The sequence below is a fragment of the Melitaea cinxia genome, chromosome 2 (genome assembly GCF_905220565.1).
Source record: "Melitaea cinxia chromosome 2, ilMelCinx1.1, whole genome shotgun sequence".
NCBI lineage: Eukaryota > Metazoa > Arthropoda > Insecta > Lepidoptera > Nymphalidae > Melitaea > Melitaea cinxia.
This window is the reverse complement of record NC_059395.1, coordinates 4,911,858-4,936,622: the sequence shown is the minus strand read 5'-3', so window position 1 is coordinate 4,936,622 and position 24,765 is coordinate 4,911,858. Positions and strand designations below refer to the sequence as shown.

The window sequence follows — 24,765 nt, the reverse complement described above, 5'->3', positions numbered from 1 at the left end:
GAACGGTCATCGTCGCCGCATCGTACATAGATTTTAGTACCTCGATATATCGCCAGTCGATATGACATCTCTGCAGAGAGTCCAGGACAGCCCAGGTCTCGACGGAGTCGAAGGCTTTCTCGTAGTCCACAAATGCCATACACAGCGGTTGATTATATTCTTCCGTCTTTTGGATAATCTGCCGAACAGTATGGATGTGGTCCACGGTGCTGTAGCCATTTCGAAACCCAGCCTGCTCTGGTGGTTGGAATTCGTCGAGTCTTCTGGCGAGACGATTCGTAACAACCCTCGAAAACAGCTTATAGACGTGGCTCAGAAGTGAGATCGGTCTGTAATTCTTTAACAGAGACTTATCGCCTCTCTTAAAGAACAGCACCACCACACTCCCGGACCACGCCTCCGGCGTGGTACCTCGGTGGATGACGGCGTTAAATAGTCTTGCCAAGGCTTTCAGGACAGGTCGCCCTGCGGCTTTAAGGAGTTCAGTGGTAACTCCGTCATCCCCCGGGGCCCCTCCGTTTTTAAGCTGCCCGAGCGCTGCACCAATCTCATCCTCTTCGAAGTCCGGGATACACTCCTTAAGTCTAAGTAAATAGTATTTTCAACTGAGGTAGGGTTCAGCAGGAAATTTCCTGCTCAAAATAAGGAGTAGCCCGATTGGGGAAATACCTCGACCTTACAGCAGATCACAGCTAAATACTACTGTTTTCAAGCAGTGTTGTGTGACAGTTGGTGAGTAAGGTGGCCACAGCTCCTGGAATCGGGAAAATCGGGGATAGGGTCGGCAACGCGCTTGCAATGCTTCTGATGTTGCAGACGTCTATAAGCTACGGTAATCGCCTACTTTCTGGTGAGGCAAACGCTTGTTTGCCGATCTCACTTCACTTCACTTCAGCCTATCACGGTCCACTACTGGACATAGGCCTCCACAAGTTCGCGCCAAAACTGGCGTGAACTCATGTGTGTTGCCCATAGTCACCACGCTGGTAAGCGGATTGGTGACCGCAGGGTTGGCTTTGTCGCACCGAAGACGCTGCTGTGCGTCTTCAGTCCGTGTATTTCAAGGCCAACAGTTGGAGGGTTATCCCGCCATCGGTCGGCTTTATAAGTTCCAAGGTGGTAGTGGAACTGTGTTATCTTCTTCGCCACTTACAACACCCATGGGAAGAGAGAGGGTGGCTATATTCTTTATTGCCGTAACCACACAGCAGTTTGCCGACCTAGTTATAAAAAAAAAAAAAATCTTAAACATTTCACCGTGACCGTCAGCGAAATATTTAAGTTTTTTTGTATATTAGTTAAATAAAATAGAGGGGAGAAAAGTGCAAAAGGTTTTAATGAAACTGTTAGGAGGACTCTCTTTACGTGTGGCGTAGGTGCCTATAATTGGGTGACTCAATGAAAACAGCAAATTTTCTAGGTATGCATTTGACTATACAAAAATAATCTAAATATATGCTTGTATATGGTCGTTTCAGCGTCAATCCAATAATAATATGCTAATTTAGTTGATTTCATAGAATAAAATTGTATTAATTGTCAGATATATATATTTATTTTGTATTCATGTAAGTAAAATCATTCAGATCATTAAAAAGTTAAGACTCCTCCTTCTTTGAAGTCGGTTAAAAATATTAAATTTTTCTATTCAGTGAACTTCATTTTAAATAGGTATCCGAAATCAGCTTTACTTCATTCTGTACATATCATTATTTTTACACCATCGTAATTTTTACTACGTGAGCGCCATCCTGCTGATATTAAGAGCCACTTTATTTAACCACTTACCGCTGACACTTTTTCAACTCATCCATAGGTATTTAAGAAGATTCTCCTTACTCTCCATAACAAAAACGTTATACTTTTGTGTAACGCCATCTATTACAAATTTTATAAACCACTCGGCTTTGCTGAAGTTGACAGTTAAAGAGTTATTGAAATCTCGGATAGATGTCGCTAGGCGTCTTTAAATAACTATATTTTTTAATGATGAAGAATTTCGTACAAAATAATAATGTAATATATCACTTGTAACCACTATTTTTTACACGCGCGCCCTTATTTCGCTTTTATTTTTGTAACGAAACGTAAAATTAAGAAGCAGGTTAGATGATCAGACGATGGTATCATTGTTATTTTTACGTTCTTATTTCCAGAATACCAAATATCCATAGAATAGTGAAGAAATTAACTAGTGAATATGAATAAAAAAATATTTATTGAAGAGTTTATTTTAATACATAATTCTAAAATTTTGCAAAAATTACTCATGAGCGAATAAATCTAGAAGAAACTGTCGATATACTTCTGTTTTCACCGAATAAGCTATTCGTACATTAGCGTTTTCTTTCTCAACGAAAGTGTTTGTATTAATGCCTCTTTTTTCACCTGTAAATAATAAAAGAACATAACTTTAGGAACATTACAAAATCAACTTGAGGTTTCATTACTTATTAAGTGGGAAAGGCTATATATGATAAAAAAGTATAGCAAATTATGTATGTTATAAATAAATTATTAGCAATATATGTGAAGTAACAATATTCAAAATATTTTGTCCACGACAACGGCCATACTGCAGTTTTAGATGCTCACCGAAGCGACGGACCAGAAACTAAAGCTTTAAACCAGCTTCGAGCGAGAATCAAAACACGATTGGCTTTAATGAAACATTTATTTTACTAGACCAGTCTGGTCGTCTTCAGATGAGGAAAGGTTTAATATCACAGCTTTCTCATATAATTAAGAAATATTTTAACTTCAATTTATATTCTTGTGGGTCTCCCCACTGTGCCTCGGAGACATGTTTGCTGCTGTCGACCAGCTGTCGGTCCCGATAATGATATGGTCCCGGAGGTGTTGTCAAAGACATAGACAAGATAGCAAGGAATATACCCGTTAACCCTCAATTAAGCAGCATGGTAGATTAAGCTCTGACCCTTGTCCTACATGGAGAAAGAGGCCAGTAGTGGAATAATTCAGGCTAAATCGATCTTATTATGATTACGTTCAGATGCTTACCACATAAAATAATGTCGTTCTTGGAATACTTGTATTCATCAACTAAATCGGGTTTGACAGCAAGCGCTACCGTCGCAGGGTCGAGGGCCTGCCATCTATCAGATCTTGTAAGAGAAACTTTTTCATACAAATTCTGTGCTTTAATTATATCTGTGTTTATTGCGCCTAACACTTCCTCTCTCCATGTCTGAAAGGGTTTTAAGTAAATACGTATGTACATTAAAAAAGAAATTAAATTTATTTTTGGTTTCAAAGATACATATTGACTAAAAAGTATTTTATTAAAATAGCAATAAAAATAAATAGTTAAAGTAATTTTTAAATTTATTGTTTTTATCACAGGGTCATAATAACCTCTCGGTGAGTATCAGTATGGTTAAAAAGAAAAAAAAATCTCCGGAATGTCATTTATAACTCTAAAAGAAACAATAAATTGAACAAACCTTTGAAAAGTTTAAGTAACGCATCGTTTGCGAGAACGGGAATATAGTAACTTTATCGGGTGTCGCGTGTTGTACAACTACGTGGTACGCTTCAACGTCCATTTCTGCGTTAAACTCTGCGTCTGGTATATCTTCACCTGAAAACCATTGAATACAATTAAATACGTTACTAGTAATCTGTGTGGCTACGGCATTAAAGAATATAGCCACCTCTCTTTCCGTGGGTGTCGTAAGAGGCAACCAAGGGATAATACAATTCCACTACCACCTTGAAACTTATAAAGCCGACCACGGTATAAGCAGTTCCACTAGGCTCACCATCAGGTGGGCCATATAGTCGTTTGCCACTTGGTGATTGGAACTTAATCCACCACGCTGCTCCACTGCGGGTTGGCGGATATGTTCCCTACTATGAATACCGATCGCTATAAGGTATTTATGAAAATAACCGGGACCGACGAATTATATTAATTAATGTTTTTTAAGTTATACTTCTTTTGGCATGTTAGGGAAAAATTATGAAAGTAAATTTGTACGATGCGCGCGCACACCGTCAAAAAAAAGACCGAAACCCTGAAGTTAGCTAGCCAACGAAGAACAAGTTAGCAACGTGATGTTAGCTAGCCAATGAAGTATAACTTTTTACTTGCGTACATAAGTAAACATACTTTTTTTTTATTACTTTTTAGGGGCGTTTATTAACAAACACATTAGATCAGTAATACCAATGGCCCTCAAATTTTCCCGATTGTTAATGAATACGAATAGTCTCAATTTAGATTCTTTTACAGTTTATAAAATTTACTGAAACAGATAGCGAATACCGAAACCAAAAATTAGTTTCACTTATTTGAACAATTATCTAAAGATATATCATAACTATATCATTCATACTCATCACTTTTTCTACACATAATTTGATAATAAACTTACCATAAATGTGTCCAGCGCCTATATACAACTGTGCCAGTCGGTTGAGAAAATTTGGGTCAAGTTTAATAGCCATAGCGACATTTGTAAGAGCACCCAAAGTTACAACTGTTAATTGACCTGCAAAATAATGAATTATATTTAAAGAAAATCTATATTGTAGCATATATTTTTAATAGCGCCTGATTTCGTTCCTGCTGATGCACAGTTATGCATTAGCGTTGCTATTTACTTTTTCTAGGCGACTGATTTAATTTTGGAATACCCTCGTATTGTATTACGTCGCGGTTCACCTTAGGGGGTAGTTGTGTCGCGACGCGCGGGGTTTGCTAGGGTATATAAGCCTCAGGGCGAGTGTTTGCGTTCTTTTTGCTCTTTTCTTTTTTTGGGTTGGATTCTCTCGCCGTCTTAAGATCTGAGTGCAATTTATTGTGGGTGAGTCATTGTAGTTCTTATAGGTTTAAGCTTTGCTTTAGTGAAGTTGGTTTTGTGAGTTTTTGAAAAAGAAGATTAAGATTCGGTAGGATTTTTTTACTCTCTCTCTCTTGTGTCTCGTGTTAGGAGTTGTGGGTGTCTCTCTAACCCAGCAAACAATTTTTTAGCACGTAGCACTGGCGCCCAGCGTAAATTCTCTAATATTTAAAATTATTTGTTTGTCGGTGAATTATTTTAATTATTTTATTTTGTAGGGTATCGCATTGGCACTCAAATTTTTTTTTTTTTTCTTATTCCTGGCAAGTGGTTTTCTCTGGGTATATAAAGGGTCTTGTCCTTGTGTCTTTGTGTGTTTTGTGTTTTGTGAATTGTGTTAAATTATTACTTTTCATTTTTATTAATTAAATTTGATTACTGTTTCGTTTAGGTTGTGTATTTATATTGGTATGTTTAAAATTTAAAGTTAATATTTAAAAGTTTTTATTTGAATTTAAAAGATTTGTACGAACGTAGTCACGGTTTTTGCATTGTTAATCGTTCCTTGATAAAAAATTTCAGTTACCTACTTTTTGTATTAATTATTTCTTGCTCAATAATTTTTGCCGTAACTAATTTTTTTTGACTACCCTCTATTAACGAATATTTTTGCTTACTTTGTACGTCTTTGTTACATTTTAACATTAATTTAAATCGAACTTTTTTTTGGTACTTTTTGTTTCGTTTAAATTTTATTATTGTGCTACGATGACTCACTTAATAAAATTCGTATCCCTGCCTAAGGCTGAGTTAGAATATGAGGTGGTTGTTCGGAATGAGGAGCCAGCTGCCACGGTTTTAGCTTTACGTAAACAAATATTACAATTATCGGAATTGTTACCGTCAGAGGAGATTTTGGTCAGTCCGTTGGATATTATAACCGATTTGGCAGGTATTAGTGACACTTTGATAAAAGTGAAATCAATTATTAATATATTTTAGTTATAATAAATTTTAGTTTTCGGTAGGGAGTTAGTGTCGTGTGGTTCGCATTATTTGGACTCTGATAGTATAGAAAATATGATTTTTACTCCTCGTGACTGTTATGCGGAGAACTTAGGTCGGTTGGCGAGTATTTTCGATAAAGTTCAATTTCGGTTGTATGCCGCTCATTTAAAAAATACTTCAAGTTATAATTTGCGTCGTAGGACTGCGGAATTTAATGTTGGTGATCTTGTTTATAAGAAAACTTACTTCTTGAGTGATAAAGATAAATACTTTTCTAAGAAATTAGCGCCTAAATTTATCAAATGTCGAATTGTTGGTAAAAGATCTCCTCTTGTATACGTATTACAGGATATGTATGGTAAAGATCTTGGGGTTTGGCATATTAAAGATTTGAAGTTAACAGGAAGTTCTGGTAGTAAGGGTAATTGATATTGTGTTTTCTTTTTGTTTTAAATCTATATTACGTATTCCATTTTTGAGACGGGTGATGATCTCATTTTTTTATTTTGTGCTTATACAAGTACATGACTTATGATAGTGGTGTGTTGGGTACATCTCTAATGTACTTTTGGTGTTTATTTTTGTTGAGTTATTCCACTGAGCAATAACTTAATTTGTGTGTGTTGGGTGCATCTTTAACGTATCTGCTCACTCATATTATTTTGTTTAAAGCCTACGCCATAAGTTGTTGTCGTTGTTGTGTTACAACTTAACTCTGGAACGGGTGGCGATTCCACATATTATTTTATTCTATCGAATATATATTCGATACTAATTGTGTTATGCACATTCTAAAGCCTACATCGGGAATACGGTATTAAATATGGATTAAAAAGAAAAAAAAATTGTTAAATTAAAAATTTTAAGTAGCTGCTGAGTGGTGCTCATTTATAGACCGTCACTCTGAGTGTCAGGGCGTTAATTGTCTAGGTCGGTTAACGCACGTTGATAGTTGAATTTCAGGATGTTGTATGTTAGTGACGTATGATTGGGTCGTAAGACAGTGTTGCAGTAAATTCAAAATTATATGTGGTGTTTTTGTAATTCGATTATCTCTTATGATTAATCTATCAAAAAAAATTTTTTTTTTTTTCTCTTAGTATGGAGTTAAATTTTATAATCCCTTCCTGAGCTTACCAGATTCTCTCCTTACATTAGTTTTTTATTAGAATTTTGCCAGAGATGCAAAATTCTTCTCTGTCGGGGGGGGTATTGTAGCATATATTTTTAATAGCGCCTGATTTCGTTCCTGCTGATGCACAGTTATGCATTAGCGTTGCTATTTACTTTTTCTAGGCGACTGATTTAATTTTGGAATACCCTCGTATTGTATTACGTCGCGGTTCACCTTAGGGGGTAGTTGTGTCGCGACGCGCGGGGTTTGCTAGGGTATATAAGCCTCAGGGCGAGTGTTTGCGTTCTTTTTGCTCTTTTCTTTTTTTGGGTTGGATTCTCTCGCCGTCTTAAGATCTGAGTGCAATTTATTGTGGGTGAGTCATTGTAGTTCTTATAGGTTTAAGCTTTGCTTTAGTGAAGTTGGTTTTGTGAGTTTTTGAAAAAGAAGATTAAGATTCGGTAGGATTTTTTTACTCTCTCTCTTGTGTCTCGTGTTAGGAGTTGTGGGTGTCTCTCTAACCCAGCAAACAATTTTTTAGCACGTAGCAATATAAAGTTCTAAGAAAGTTTTATACAGAGAAGGTCTAATTATACGCTAATATTATTATGTGACGTTTTTCACAATGTTATAAATAATTAAACACGTCGCACTCGACGGAACCCGCACGGGCAGCGGAACAGCGACAATCCAGCGCTGTGACCGTTGCGCTAGCGCGTATAGAATCTATAAATGGGGATACATAAACCTAAGCAACTAAAATACAATAGGTTTTAAATATATCGTTCGTGGTACCAGTATTCAAATCAGGCGATAAACATAACGTTCAGAACTATAGGCCGATATCTAAATTATGTACCATAGCTAAAATGTTCGAAAAAATTATCTACGATAACATCTATCCATTTGTACGGGGTATTCTGATTGATGAACAACATGGTTTCGTCGATAGAAGATCCGTTGAAACTAATGTGTGTGAGCTGATTCATCGTGTACTGAAAGCTATGGATGGTGGTGGCCAGGTGGACGTCGTGTATACCGACTTCTCGAAGGCTTTCGATAAAATATCCCATAACATACTTTTAAATAAACTGGAGCAAGTTGGTATACACGGTGACCTACTTAGGTGGTTATCGTCTTATCTTCGGGACAGAAGTCAGGCAGTGACAATAAGAGGCTTTTGTTCATCTTTTACTCCTGTTTCTTCTGGTGTACCACAGGGCTCTCACCTTGGTCCGTTGCTCTTTAATATCTTTATAAACGATATTTGTAAAGTTTTCGAGCACTCTTCGATATTATTATTTGCAGATGACTTGAAGGTTTTTAGAAGGGTATCTGTGCTGCCAGATTGTTTGCTATTACAAGAAGACTTAAATAAATTATGCAAGTATTGTGAGGATAATCAGCTTTCTCTAAATGTTAAAAAATGCAGCGTCATCTCATTCACACGTAAAAAAACACCGATTTCTTTTAACTACCATCTAAACGACAAAATTATTGACCGCGTTGCGGGGGTGAGAGACCTGGGTATTTACTTGGATAATAAGTTAACATTTGGGAGCCATATAGATCAAATTGTTGCTAAGTCTTATCGGATGCTTGGCTTTATACTTAGGGTTGGTAAGGATTTTAAAGACTACTATACTCTTATTATTCTTTACAATGGCCTGGTGCGCTCTTTGTTGGAATTTGGGTCTACTATCTGGAACCCTCAATATAAGATATATGTTGAGTCCGTTGAAAAAATACAAGCTAAATTCCTTAAGCATTTGAATTATAGGTTTTGTCGCTCTTATCATGACTTGCCTAGTTTCAATTCACTGGAAGTTCGCCGTACATTAAAAGATCAAATCTTTCTGTATAAACTAGTCAATAATGTTGTCGATAGTCCTTATTTACTAAGTTGTTTGAACTTTAATCTCCCAAAATTTTTTAAACGTAAAAATGATCTTTTTTATTTGCCCAATACTAGAACTAAATATGCCCAAAATGATTTTATTCGTCGTTCCTGCAATATATATAATAAAAATTTTTATAACGCTGATATATTCTCATGTTCGTTATTAAGTTTTAGACGTAACATTAATCAATTAATGAATCAATAAATTTAATTATTTTATGTTTTATTTGATTTTTATTATTTTTTTGATTTTCATTTTATTTATTAACATTTTCAATTGTTAAGTTACTCAATTTTGTGTTTTAATTCTAAATTAATTTATTTTTATTTAAATTATAATTTGATCTTAATTTGATTTTAATTTTAATTTTATTTTGATTTTAATTTAATTTTGATTTTGTATTTGTATTTTATTTTTTGTTTTATATATTTTATTTCTAATTATAAATTTTTTTGCGCTCTGCTTACTGTGTTAGTTGTTAGTGGAAACTTAACTGATATATGCACTATCTTGTTGATGTTCTTTTTTACTTTGTGTTATATTTTACTGTTTGTTTCCCAAATAAAAAAAAAAAAAAAAATAAATAAATAAATATCGAATTTTCGAGAATTAAAAAAAGAGCGTGTGTTAGCTCCGACGCACGACTGGAGTTTACTCCTTCAGATTAACTCTCTAAATAGGCACAAGAAGGCGAAAAAGATTAATACCATTTCAAATGGTAAAAAAACAAATCAAGTAACGCCATCTATCGATGATAAGTTACGATGAGATGGTGTTATTAGAAAACGTCGTTACGCCTTTAGACTTTATGCGATAGATGGCGTTACGAGAAACGTAACCAGGTCATTAGTTCAGTAGACTTTACTCTTCATATTATTTTAATACCGGACGCCTTATATGAAAATCGATTTTTAAGGAGTGAAGTCTGATAAACTCTAATAACTGCATACGATAAAAGATAAGTGATTAAATTATGTAAGTTGGCCTTTACCTTCATACGTCTTAGACAACTCAATGAGCGCAGAAACTGCTCCCTGCTCCTTAGCAGGGACGAGATCTGTCACTACTTCACCGGAATCACCGAGACCGTCTTTTCCGTAATAATCGGAAGTTTTAGGGGTGTTCACGAGTGATGTCTTCGAACCCCTATATATAGGTACCTAATAAATTAACTTGAATGAATGTGACTTAAAATTTGCAATCTCTACTAATTACATTCGTGTAATAAAATAAATAATACGTAAATTAAAAAATGGCTTTAAATAGTTTAGACAGTTTCAGTGTTTTAATTATACAATCACTCTATGAGATTCCGTCAAAATTTATTTTGGTTATTAGTTCAACAAAAAATACTCCACACTCAACGGCCCCTCGTAAGGTTAAGGTCAAATCCTTTTTCTTGGCCTGAAAACAACTGAATGGTCTTTACAAATATTTGTCAAGAGCGTGGAACGAAACGGCAAAGACTAGCGTATTCAGTGCACCAATGCACTAACTTGTGATAACCAACACTGGGTAGAATAATAAATTTTAATAATTATAAATGAACTATACTACTAAGTAATTGTAAAATAACAACACTTTTATTAAATAATTAAAAATAAATTAAGTAATAGTAGAAACGGTTATGATTCTTACAGTTAAGATGCTATTGTGTTCTATTTTAGTTCCCTAACGTTATCATCTGGTTCAATTCAATGACCCATAAATAAGATGCAATATTCTTCAATAGCATTGTTGTATTTCTCTCCTTTCTTATTATTTTACCATAATATGAACCGTCCTTGAGCAGTGCAAATAGTTGCCTTAACGCTTCGGTTTCACGCTCGATCCCCGCTCATAACAAACATTTGTATTGGCCATGTAGATAGGCAGAGTTCGGGACCGCGTGTGACCTTTCGTAAATAATAACTGATGTACTTAATAGTTATTCAATTAAAATTGTCGAGATAACTTGAACAGAAGTGCATGTTCTGGCCAACTGAAGAGTTCTGTATTAGAAAATTAAGAAGAAATAAAAGAGAAAGTTAAGAAGCAATATAAAAGAAATTTAGAAATAATGGTCTTGGGTTTACTAAAAGGCTTTTGTAAAATTAACAATTGCGCAACAAGAAGATAAGATGCACGAAAGGTAAATTGTAAGAGATACCAAATTTCTATGTTCTAATAACCCAAAGTATTTGCTAATTCTAAAGATTCAAAATGTCATTGTTCCAATAAGCACGGTCGCAGATGCTAACCTACGGTTAAATAACTATACATAGATAGATTACCATGGTCTGGCCGTTTTGATAGGGTACTGCTTGCATTTCCGAGCTTCCGACATAAGAAAATCTAGCTGGGTGCCGTTGATTGTAGAGCGTTCATGTTTTACGTTCATTAAGAAAAACGATTCGAATCGATCTCATCCTTTCAGAGATTAGCACGTATAAAAAAGTTACATGTATAAAGTGAACATTTTATCATATATAACCTATGTCTGATTAGAAATAGTAAATATACTTACATCCTGTCTTTTAGCTACTTTCAATATACGTTGGTTGTTTATATACACATTGTCTTCATTTGTGTTTCCAATTCCGGTCGTCAACCCAATTAGTTTGGGGCTTAAAATAATGTAAGAAACAGTTTTTGTATTACCTATAGATTTAACTATAACTGAAGTAGGGAACAGCAGGAGATATCCTGCTCAAAATCTGGAGCAGCCCGACTGGGGTAGTACCTCGACCGGACAAATTACAGCTTATTAATACTGCTTTTAAGCAGTGTTGTGTTCCTTGCGTGAGTAGAATGACCAGAGCTCCTGGGGGATTTAGGGGTAATGCCGGTAATGCGCTTCTGCTGTTGCAGGCGTCTTTAGGCTACGGTAATCGATTACCATTAGGTAAGCCGTATGCTTGTTTGCCGATGCCGATATAGTTGTGTATATAGAATGTTCGACTCCTAACTGCGTGAAATGAGGGTTCTATATGTGTTTAGATCATGTCCCATGTGAAAAAAAATCATAGCGCTCACTCTGGCAACTTACTTTAGCATAACCGTCCAATACTATTTTTCTTAGCCCTAAAAACGTCGATTAAATGATATATGAATACTATCTGTCGTATTAAACTAAAGAACTGCAAATGAAAACAAATATTTTTTCTTGTAGAATGTTTTTCATTTTAAATTATAACAGCGGTTACACGCTCATAAGCTCATAAGCTCATTTAAGAACAGTCAAATTTAAAGAAGGGCTAGGATTTTTTTTGTATACCGAACATGACCCATTACGAACGCAGTTATTAATCGAACATCTTATATATTATATATAAAAAAATAACGAGAAATCTTTCGCTAATTATAAAGGTCAATAATATTTATGTTTTTCTTCTCAACAGTTTTATTTGTTGTTAATTATCATATTTTTTTTAATAAGAGGTGATAGTTTTGGTCATTTATTTTTAGGTTATCTATAAGTATTTAGTACATGTAATATTAGTGTTTCCACAAAAACAAATTCAATTTGTATAATAATAATAATTATTATTTTTATCTTTATTTAATTAAGGAGTTTGATCACGAAGTGATCATGTCACCTCTATTTGAGCTGCTATGCAATTAATCTCTAAAAAATCTACAAATATCGGCAGACCAATAATAATTTTTACTTACCCGTTAAAATGTTTTTCATACAAAAGTGCCAGGAATATTGCCATTGCATCGTCACCGCCCGCGTCATTGTCTATGAGTATTTTTGGAGAAGTATCACTAAAAAAATCATAGACTATTTGAGTGATAACAATATAAAACAACATATTTTATATAGTCTTTAAAACGCAGAGATAAGAAAAGGATTGGAGAAGAAGGATTTGTAGTTTACTTTATGTACACATATATGTATATATTTATGTGTGTATATGTATATATGTATATATTTTTATATGTGTATGTATGTATGTGTGTATGTATGTTTATGTGTGTGTATATGTATATTATACACTAAAATATTTACTTATAAATTAAATATTATATATAGTATACACTAAAATATTTACTTATTTATATGTTTTTTTTTCTTTAATAATTATGTAAGTCTATCATATCGTAGTTTTTTATCTATTTATTATTGATTTTTCCTCCTTAATTTGTGCACACTTCTAACCGCTGCTACTGTATCGTGTCCAGTTCCCAAAGGTTATCTGGAAGAAATCGCTATTTAGCGATAAGATCGCCTTTGTACATCTTGTATTGTATCTTTCTTTATATGTGTCTGTATTTTGGTGTACATTAAGAATAAATAAATAAATAAATAAATAAAAGGTTTTAATCGAAATGAAGCAAATTTGTTTTTGAATATACTAAGCTGAGTTTGATTTAGAGTGGCTTACATAGAACATAATAATAATAATAAGCTGTGTGGCTACGTCAGTAAAGAATATAGCTCTTCCCATGGCTGTCGTAATTGGCGACTAAGGTTTAATACAGTTCCACTACCACTTTGGAACTTAAAAAGCCGACCGATGAAGGGATAACCATCCAACTGCTGGATATATATATATATATATAACATATATATATTGTAGATTTATAATTCACTCTAAATATTAACTAAAAAAAATAATCACAACGAACACAAAAATATAATTCCTATTTATTAAGATTACAAATTAAATTCTTAACAAATAACATTTTATATAAGTACAACTAAATTTATAATTCACACTCTAACTATTTATTAAGATTACAAATTTAATACAATTAAATTACTAAAAGCAAAACTAAGTATTAGCTAGAACCGTATACACGTCCGTCTATCCCTGGTGCCAACGACCAACAACCACGAAAGCTTCCCCTCCGGTCGACTATGCTTTCGACATGGCCTGATTGTGACGTCACATGGCGTGATCGGTAAACCACGCCCCCTTATCATCAATGTTATGCTAATTCGGCCTCTTCTGATGACGGCGCGTCCCCGCCCGTGAGTGTAGAGGCTGCTGCATCTGGCGACTCTTCGGCATCCTCAACCGCGTGTACTTCCACTTCCACGACCTGATCTTGGGTGCCCGAAGGTGAGAGCTCCGGAGACAGATCACTATCTTCCTCATCATTATCATCTGAAAGTCATGTTGATTGCATTAGCTAAGTATTCACAAGCGTTGAGCAAAGCCGGCGTAAGAACGATAACTCAATTACATTCAGCAAAACACAAAATTAAGCCAACAGTAAGAGGAGTTCAATTTCATTCAAGCAAAGCTCAACAGTAAGCAAAAAAAAACAAGCAGTGACCGCAGTATGCAGAATGGACAGTGACCGCAGTATGTCCTATCGAAAATAATCGCAGTGACCGCAGTATGCGATAACAGTGAGCAGTGACCGCAGTATGCCCAACGTGCAGTGACCGCAGTTTGCACAATGGACAGTGACCGCAGTATATCCATGACAATTGTAACAAACATAAATATAAACAGATAACAGTGAGCAGTGACCGCAGTATGCTCAACGTGCAGTGACCGCAGTTTGCACAATGGACAGTGACCGCAGTATATCCATGACAATTGTAACAAATATAAGCACAACACCAGCAATTTGTTTCATGATGATGTAAACTAGTATAAGCAAATCCTTGGTTTTATTTATCATTATCATTAAACTTATTAAACTTTGAACGTACACTACTGTACTGTCGCAACAAGCTTTCACAAAACAAAGAAGACGACAAAGAAAATACTCACTTTCAAAAAATGAGGCGCACACTTCAGGGGTCCACTCCCCTCGCCAGGGAATCATATATTCTGCAGCAGCTTGCGTGGTTTTACCGTATGACCCCGCGACTAGTTTCAGCTCATATCGCCCGCGTGGCAACACTCGTGTAACTTTGTATGGGCCGCGCATGCCGGAGTCCAACTTACTCGTGGTCTGGCTCGATTTACGCACAAATACTAGATCACCTGGTTGGAACGTGTGGGGTAGCTTTCGTCGTTCATTGACACGAGCGTCCTGGCGGGAACGATTTTCATCCAGGGCTACTATAGCTCGTTGTCGGGCCAGCTCGCGTAGTGACTCGCGATTTGGATTCGCAGCTTGTTGGGCCACGTCGCGGACCAGGGATCGTATAACGGGTGTAACGCCATTGCTGCCAACTAACAAATTCATAGGGGAACATTTAATAGATTTTTGCAAAGTAATGTTCAGGGTGAGCTGTAACTTCCATAGCACATTTGACCAATTTTCCTGTCTAAAGTTTGACTCGACACGTATCATGTTCATGACCGTTCGACAGTACCGCTCAACCTGCCCATTACTTTGATGCATTTCAGCGGTTATAAAATGAATATCACAACCCTGGTCTTTTACAAACTTAACAAATACATTGCTCTCATACATTCGACCACGATCAGCAACTATTAATTTTGGTGAACCGAAAAGTGAAATTGCATTTTCAAAAACTTTTATTAACTCGCTAGTATCTTGATTACGAATCGAATATAAAAGGCAAAATTTAGTAAAAGCATCTACAATTAGTACAACAAACTTAAAATCGTTTGATCGCGGAAGAGGCCCTAGTACGTCAGTATGAATAATAGAAAACGGCACATCGGGTTTCTCCCATGACTCAATGGGCTGCGGCGGTTGCCGTGCTACCTTTTTGTGAGAAAGACATACTACACAGTGTTGTATGTACTTCCGCACAAACTGCCTCAACTTGGGAAACCAAAAATGTTTGAGTATCAGATCAGTAGTTTTGTCCACCCCAATATGTTGGTGTTCATCGTGAAAGACCCGCATTAAACTCAGACGGTGACCCTTAGGTATGTAGCATAACATACGACTTTGTTCGCCAACAACATCTAGTTTGTAGTAAAGCGTGTCGTTAGATTTGACGTATCTGGACGAGTCCAGTTCACCATTCTGAAGCTTTTCCAACAACTTCTGCGTTTCCTCGTCAGCAGATTGTGCTATCTGAGCCCAATTTAACGGCCTTTGAATCCTGCAATTATATACGGGGTTACGACTCAAATAATCAGCATGAGACAGCGCAGTACCCTTACGATATTCGAGTTCAAAGTTGAAGTCTTGCATGTATACCCACCACCTAGAAACTCTGGGAAGAAGATCCTTTTTACGCTGGGTCAGTTTCAAAGCGTTACAATCAGTTACCACTTTAAATTTTATACCAATGAGATAATGCCTAAAATGTTGTAACGCTCTGACAACCGCCAGCGTCTCCAACTCGTAAGAGTGGTAACGTGACTCGGCCCCCTGAGTCACCTTGCTGAAATAGGCAACAGGTCGCTTGTTGCCATCGTCAGTGATCTGGAACAACACGGCGCCGTAACCAACCGATGATGCATCTGTGTGGAGCTCAGTGCGACGTGAGGGATCAAAAATAATTAGTACAGGCTCTGTAGTTAGACGCTCAATAATATCTTTACGCACTTTTTCTTGTTCTTTGCCCCAGCTAAACTCGGCACCTTTGCGAAGCAATCCAGCGATGCACGCAGTTCTTAGAGAGTAATTTGGAATATACCTCCTAAAATACCCTGCAAGACCTAAGAACTGTCTTACCTCCTTGACGTTAGTCGGCACCCTTGCGTTAACTAGAGCTTCCACTTTATGAGCGCTCGGCCTTACCTGACCGTTACTAATCGTCCGGCCTAGATACTCGATCTCTGTAACAAGGAACTTACATTTTTTGAGGTTAATGGAAAACCCAGCCTTTGTCAAAGTGTCCAAGACTTCTCGTAAGGTCTGCAAACCTTCGTCAACTGACTGGCTTTTCAGTAGAACATCATCGATATATACGCATGCCTTACCATTATCGATGAACGTACGCAATGTGTTGGAGATGATTCTTTGGTACACAATGGGCGCGTTTGCTAGACCGTATGGCATTTTGATATATTCGTAATGCCCTTCGCTAGTTACGAATCCTGTAAGAGGAATAGATTCCTCATCAAGGCGAATTTGATGGAACCCGGTCGCCATGTCTAAACTACTGAAATATTTGGCTTTTCCTAGAAGGTCTATGTGGTCATCAATTAAAGGTAAAGGATAGTGGTCTTTGACGGTGTTAGCATTCAAGGCTCGAAAGTCAACGCATAGCCTATCACTACCATCTTTCTTTTTAACCAATAAAATCGGACTTGAGAACTCCGATTCCGATTCGCGAATAATATTCTTATCAAGTAAGTCCTTAATGATCGCCCTAACACGTATTTTTTCATCTTGCGACATTTTATAAGGTCTGTAAACTACCGGTGTCTCGTTGTGCAACTTAATATGCATAGAACCTGTCGTGACTGTAGTACAAGCCGTACCTACCACAAGATAATCTGCAAACTCATTAATGATGCTCATTAAACGCTCCCTATCTGGTCCTACTAACGGAGAATCAATCGTTGTGACCGTAGTATCGGATTTAATACACATGACATCAACGACCCGCGTGAGGCGTTGTTGACCTCGCATACGTGTATAAGTAACACCATCTCTATTCAAAACGTCGGTACCGATAATAATTGGTGTGCTCAAAAACCTATCACATACAACATGAAAGTCTACTTCAAGAGATATTTCAGGAAATTCGACTGTTAGCGTAGTACGGAAAGTGGAATGTACTTCTTCATTACTGATGCCGCGTAATATTCTGTATGAGGGTGTCTGAGTGCATTGAAGATGCTTTGCAACCGATTCAGATATTAGAGAAATCGTAGAACCGCTATCTATAAGCACATCGACGGGTACACCCTGAATAACGGCTGTCGCGATGTCATTTTGTTTATAGGTATCGTTAATACTATGACAAAAGTTAACATTAGATTTGCCTCGTGATTCGGAGCGCTGTTTTGTGAAGCAATCTTCAACCTTGTGTCCGACCTTTTTACAGAACGAGCAAGGTTCTGGTTTTGGTGTTTGTCTATATGATCCAGGAACACCCGCAGACGATGTACTCGCCTTATTACCATCACCGGATGGAACAGATTCGTATTTAAAACGCTTAGGACAATTAAAAGACTTATGACCTAAGTTGTTGCATTTAAAACATTTAATTTGCGAATCATCATGCCCACGTTTGCGTGAATTCAATTGTAAACTATTTTTACTATAACCGGGTCGCGTATAGTTCGTCTTAACGGTTGGTTTCACATAAATCGACAGAAAATCAACTAAATTATCGGGGGACAACTTCGCGTTTGTAGCAGCCGCACGGATTTGAGGATCCGTGATGCCTCGTATAATAATAGCCACGATTAACTCATCACTCAATCCGCAAACGATGCGCAATCGCAACAAAGAGCGTCTAGCATATTCCGCATATGTAGGGTACTTATCGGATTCGGTTTTCATTACGTCGAATAAAATATTAGCAATATCTACCCGAAACGGACATAATGATTTAAATTCACGCTTAAAATTCGACCAACAGCGATCATTGCTAACCCACTCGCTAAGCCAAGACTTCGCATCGCCTCTGAGGCAATTTCCTATACGAGACAAGCATTCGCGATCATCCCAACGATTTAAATTACGCACATGATCGACTTCTTGACACCACACATTAAAATCATGCAAAGACGGATCAAAATTAGAAACAAAAACATTATTTGATCTTACCGGTATAGCGTTGATTGCGCTTACGAGTTTTTCTGTTACCTCACTAATCACCGTATCAGCACTCGTCTGTGTGACGGTAGTTCCACCACAAGATTGCACAGTCGGTGACGGCGGTGGCATGGCGACCGTACCAGACAACGGTCGACTCGTCTCGCTTGGGTGTGGCACCAACATATCACCCGACCTACCCTCACCTGAATTTTGTAACCTGGAACTACCTTCCAAAACGTTTAAGCGATTCAAAATCGCCTGAAGTGTTTGGTCTAAACCAGGGGTAGGCGTCCTATCTCTTTTACGACTTTTACGTTTATTGTGATCGGACATTTTTACTAGAAACCAAATTTTATTACAGCACAATTTTACCAAGAAAGCCTACGATTCAGAACGGTGGCACTATCCCACTTCTGAATTTATAATTCACTCTAAATATTAACTAAAAAAAATAATCACAACGAACACAAAAATATAATTCCTATTTATTAAGATTACAAATTAAATTCTTAACAAATAACATTTTATATAAGTACAACTAAATTTATAATTCACACTCTAACTATTTATTAAGATTACAAATTTAATACAATTAAATTACTAAAAGCAAAACTAAGTATTAGCTAGAACCGTATACACGTCCGTCTATCCCTGGTGCCAACGACCAACAACCACGAAAGCTTCCCCTCCGGTCGACTATGCTTTCGACATGGCCTGATTGTGACGTCACATGGCGTGATCGGTAAACCACGCCCCCTTATCATCAATGTTATGCTAATTGTAGCATATAGTATTTTTTAACACGTAGCAATATTTATAACCATATTATGTATATTCACCACAATATTCATTGTTTTGAAATAAATAGTAATAATTGCATTGTAAACACGAGAAGGAATAACAAAATTGGAACTCCAAGTTTCCGACTGCGCAAAGTAAACATTTTACTTTCTGGGTCATGGTATTTGCATGTATAATAAAATCCCTCAAACGATTTTGGAATTGTCTCAGCATAAATTTAAAGTTTAATTATATATTTATTAAAAAAATAATAATAGATAGAGCTTAAGATGTGTGGACTCAGTGACGCTGTATTTTATGCAACATGTTACTAATTCTGTATTAAAACACAGTTTATATATTATTTTCAAAAGAGTAAATGTGGAGTTTCTTGCCGATTCTTCTCTGCAGAATTTACATTCCGAATCAGTGGTAGCTTTATTTCTAAAATATAATAATTGATTTTTATGGGTTTAATTTGTAAAATGACGTTTCGAAAGTGCTCTTGGAGCCTATTTGAATGAAGCTGTTTTTGATTTTGATTTTAAAATAAACAGGTCGAAGACGGGCAGCATCGTCTTTGGTGCAACAAAGCCAGCCCTGCGGTCACTTTAACTAATTTCATCTGGTCCTTGGTCATTTTAACTGAGGTAGGGCACAGCAGGAATTTCCTGCTCAAAATATGGAGCAGCCCGACTGGGGTAGTACCTCGACCTTACAGAAGATCACAGCAAAATAATACTGTTTTCAAGCAGTATTGTGTTCCTGTTGGTGAGTAAGGTGACCAGAGCTCCTTGGGGGGATTGGGGATTGGGTCGGCAACACGCTTGGCATGCTTCTGGTGTTGCAGGTGTCTATAAGCTACGGTAATCGCTTACCATCAGGTGAACCGTACGCTTGTTTGCCAACCTAGTGACATAAAAAAAAACCAACCCGCTTGCCCAGCGTGGTGACTATGGGCAACACACATGAGTTCACACAAATTTTGGAGCGAACTCGTGGATGCCTATGTCAAGCAGTTGACTGCGATAGGCTACGCTAGTATAGTTCACACTCGATATGTGTGGCTGACTTTATTAATTTTGAAGAAAATGTAGATTTCTAGAGGCAAATAATGCTATTAAAAAGAAGTCTGTTTAATTAGGACCCAAAAAATAAGAGGAGAGTATGAAAATGTGTACATCTCAATAATATTCTCATTATTTTGTAAATAAAAAATAAACATTATTTGTATTACAGGTTTGAAACAAATAACATAAATGTTATTTATTTCGAGTGGGGAAGGGGGTTTGGATTATCCTCTGGTACCACTCTCACCGTGTGAAACCCCATTAAAAAAGGTTAAAGTAAGGTTAAAGTTTTGAGGTTAGAATTATTTTATTTAGAGCTATCACAATACCATGAAGGTGGTGAGTGCACTGGGCAGACTCCTCCCGAACCTCGGAGGACCCAGCGCCGCCTGCAGGCAGCTATATTCCGGAGTCTGCCGGAGTATGGTGACGTACGGTGCCCCGGTTTGGGCGGATCGCCTCAATGCGAAGAATAAGGCCGCACTGCGGTCGGCGCAGAAGATCATCGCGGTGAGGGTGATTCGGGGGTATCGTACGGTATCGTGGGCTGTAGCTACTGCTCTAGCTGGCGACCCCCCGTGGGAGCTCGTGGCGGAGGTCCTTGCCGAGACCTACTCATACGTCTCGGGTAGGAGGGCTCTCGGTGAGAACCTCACGTTGGACGGGATCCTACGGGTGCGCCGGATGGGGCAAGAAGCATTAATGCGGAGGTGGGGGGAGGACCTGGCGGAGCAGCCGTATGGCACACGCGTAACGGCTGCCTTGCGCCCGGTCCTTGAGCGGTGGATGCGCCGTAAGCGCAAACCCCTCACCTTCCGTCTGACGCAGGTTCTCACCGGGCATGGCTGCTTTGGTAAATACTTGTGTCGGACGGCCCAAAGGGAGCCGACGACTGAATGTCACGATTGTGGCGCGGCGGTGGACTCTGCCCAGCACACCCTCGAGGTGTGCCCGAGATGGGCGGCGCTACGTCGCGATCTGACGACAGTCCTCGGAGGGGACTTGTCACTGCCGAGCGTTATCACCGCGATGCTCGGTGACGACGAGTCCTGGAAGGCATTGGTCTCCTTCTGCGAGACAGTAATGTCCCAGAAGGAGAACGACGAGCGGATGAGAGAGGGGGTCGCCGACGAGGCCTCCGTCTGCAGGCGACGAACGGGGGTGCGTAGGAGGCGCTACTTAATGCGTTTCCAGTAACGCCCCTGTGCCCATGTCGGGCCGGGATGGGAACCCGGTCCTGCTAGACATGGCGTCGTCGGGATTGTTCAGAGGTGTTCAGAGTCCCATGGAGGAGAAGTCTGGTCTTTTCGCCGAGGCCAGCCTGTCGCTGGAGGGATCCTGTTGCCTGCAGTTCCGGGACCCTCCAATTAAATCGGCTGAAGGCTCCCGCAGGGCTTTTGGTCGGTAGTGCACCCCCAAGTGCTAAGCCGACATACGGTTTAGGAATGCCTACCCGGGCATCCTGGATATCACCCGTAAATGGGTTACCCTGCGATATCAAAAAAAAAAAAATCACAATACCATAGAACTCCGCGTCTGACTCCACCTTAGCTCCGGCGCTGTGGGAAGTGCACTCATGCTCCGTTTCGCAACTTTCACACGTTATTTTCGAACAGGAGTATGTAAAAACAATCTTGACTGCAAGATCAACAATAATACAAACTGATGTTTAACGACTGACAAATAGATTATTAGACACTTTCAAACAAAATAACGCGTCACTTAGGGTTTCGTTCAAAAACAATTAACAAAATTTAAGCACAAATGCTATGTCTAAATAACTGTATCTTACACTATTAAGCGAGCAATTCTTATATATCTGAATATCGTAAACGGCTCCAACAGTCCAACGATTTTTATGAAATTTAGTATTCAGGGGATTTCGGGGGCAATAAATGGATATAGCTAGGATTCATTTTTAGAAAATATCTTTTTATCTACCTCAGAAACAATGATTAAAAATATCTATATATATCTATGGTTATAGTTTTGAAACTAGAATAGCGCGTGGCTCCGGCGTTGCATCCGTATCACGGTGCTGCTGCTGTCATAATAAAAATATATTTAAGTAATAAAACATGACGTGAAATAAAATAAAATACATCACAACCATTTTGTTTAAAAGCGTCTGTCTCAGTCTATGTTGTCTATTTCGTTTATGTCAGTTCGTATCGTTTGTTGATCTTGCAGTAGAGATCGTTTTTACGTACTCCTGTTCGAAAATAATGTGTGGAAGATGCGGAACGGAGCATAAATGCTCTCAGCTCAAAAGTATTGTAATCAATTTTAGCCTCAAAACTTTAACCACAATATCTCCATAACCATAGGATCTTACACGATGTTAGTAGTACCAGAGGATAACTCACTCCTCCCCCTTCTCCCTCACCCGGCCTCCAAAACCAAAACCCCTTAAATCGGAGCCTGATTGTCTAGAGATTAGTCTTCGTATTTAAATATGATTTCCAAAAAACATGATTTACTAAAAATGCCGAGCTAAGCTCGGTCACCCAGGTACTAATTATTTATGTGTAAATGATGTTTCATTTAGTAAAACATAACAAACATTTTTATTTTTGTATTTACTGATGAAGCATCATACGATGTAAAAGAAGGAATTTCATACTAAGTTAACTGTGGTAGGGCGCCGCAGGAAAGTTTGTATTCAAAATATGTAGCAGCCCGACTGGGGTAGTATCTCGACCTTACAGAAGATCACAGCAAAATAATATTGTTTTCGAGCAGTGTTGTGTTCCTGTTGGTAAGTAGAGAGCAAAAACACAGTAAGGCAGAGCTCCTAGGGGGAATCGGGGATAGGATCGGCAACGCGCTTGCTATGCTTCTGGTGTTGCAGTGAGGTGAGCCGTACGCTTATTTGTCGACCTAGTTATACAGTTAAAAAAGAAAGATGTATTATATACAAACATAAGTAAAAAGTTTAAGTGATAACTTACGCAATCGAATTAGCAACCATAGAACACATTGTAATTATAAACAGCATATGTTTTAACATTTTTACTGCCACAACAACACTGTATCACGTCAAATAACACACTAACAAGTTTGATATAAAGATCGATACTTCAACCACTACCTAATAGTTGTTTGGCATTGCTCCAAATATTCCACGCGTGCGTCCATGATTCAATTCCTAAGATTTGTTCACACTCTCCCTAAATATATTTATGTATTGTACAAATTTAAAAGATTAATAAAATACTTTTTTTGTATCCATTCAAGTTCAAATACATTGTTGTTTACAGTAGTTTATAAACCTCACTAGCTGACACTATTAATTATGAAAAATATATGTTGGCCGATTCTCAGATTTACCCAATATGCACAGTAAATTTCATAAAAATCGGTCCAGCCGTTTCGGAGGAGTTTGCCTACAAACACCGCGACATGAGAGTTTTATATATAAGATAAATTCATTAATTTTTGTTTTACATGGAACTAATCGACCCAAGGTCAGAACCTTTTTTTTAATTACTTGTGTTGAACAGCAAGTGACAAATTAATTATGCTTGATTAAAATAGTTACAAGAGCACAAAATTTACACGTTTATTTTTCACGGATAAATATTCTACGGAATTATATGAAATTTATTCAAATTAATTAATATGCCTGTTTATTGAAATATACTTACAAATATAAAATTATTTTTTGTTTGTAATGGTATCTGTAAGCCTCATTTTCGAAACATTTTTCATTGAGCCTCAGCTTCAATTAGTCGTAGTGTGATGTTATATAGCCTGTAGCCTTCTTTGATAAATGACCTATCTAACGGTAACTTACTTTTTGACCGACTTCAAAAAAGGAGGTTTCTCAATTCGTCCGCATATAAATATTTCTTGAGTGTTCGCGGAAACTTCGTCGTTTATGAACCCATTTTACTGATTCTTTTTTTGTTAGAAAGGCTCTCATTTTTAGGATATCTATCCCAACGGTGGTGCCATGATAAGGAAACCAGGATCTGATAATAGCATCCCAATGAAATCGAGGGGAACCTTCGATAATAGTAGTGGCGACTAGTGCGTTTGATAATTTTTTCGTCTACCTACGTTGTATTACTTGTCGATGTGATTGAAGTTGGTTTTTCTTTCATTTGCTATCAAACACAATTATGTCAAATCGAACCAGAAATTCTTGAGATTAGCGCATTTAATTAATAAACTCTTAAAAGCTTTATAATATTACTACAGATTACAATAATATTGTATTTAAGAGCAGCGTGTAACCACTATCTTATTTCTTATCACTTGGGTCACATGTATTGGCGTGATAGTCATAGCTTGACAAAACACATGACAAATGTTTGTTCAAGTCATACGTATATTTGAAATAGTCTATGCGTTTTTGATTATATTATATTCGTTTCTAGACCCCCGACAGGGTTAACAACTAACTTGAGGTGTTAGACGTCTATTGATCATAAGCTTTTTATTAGCTTCACCTTTTGTACGTTTGTAACCGACTACTTTGGACTTCATTTTGACCC

At 37.5% G+C, this 24,765-nt stretch overlaps 1 protein-coding gene across 1 annotated transcript; it reads right to left on the bottom strand.

Annotated features, from left to right (window-relative positions):
* Positions 1-2,213: 2,213 nt before the first annotated feature.
* On the bottom strand, positions 2,214-23,317 carry LOC123663211 (probable uridine nucleosidase 2). Its single transcript, XM_045597910.1, has 8 exons — positions 23,218-23,317; positions 12,483-12,578; positions 11,335-11,434; positions 9,820-9,988; positions 4,398-4,514; positions 3,465-3,601; positions 3,022-3,208; positions 2,214-2,388 (listed from the first exon to the last, which is right to left on the bottom strand). Exons 1-8 carry the CDS (start codon positions 23,274-23,276, stop codon positions 2,264-2,266), a joined length of 990 nt encoding a protein of 329 aa, XP_045453866.1. The 5' UTR covers positions 23,277-23,317; the 3' UTR covers positions 2,214-2,263.
* Between the last annotated feature and the right edge of the window lie 1,448 nt (positions 23,318-24,765).

What these genes read in the sequence shown, in the direction of transcription:
- LOC123663211 (XM_045597910.1), bottom strand. Translation starts at nt 23,276, where the DNA reads ATGTTAAAACATATGCTGTTTATAATTACAATGTGTTCTATGGTTGCT. An exon ending in TATGAAAAACATTTTAACGG is followed by an intron (nt 11,435 to 12,482) that starts GTAAGTAAAAAT and finishes CATTATTTTAAG; the next exon opens with CCCCAAACTAATTGGGTTGA. An exon ending in AGGCGCTGGACACATTTATG is followed by an intron (nt 3,602 to 4,397) that starts GTAAGTTTATTA and finishes AATGGTTTTCAG; the next exon opens with GTGAAGATATACCAGACGCA.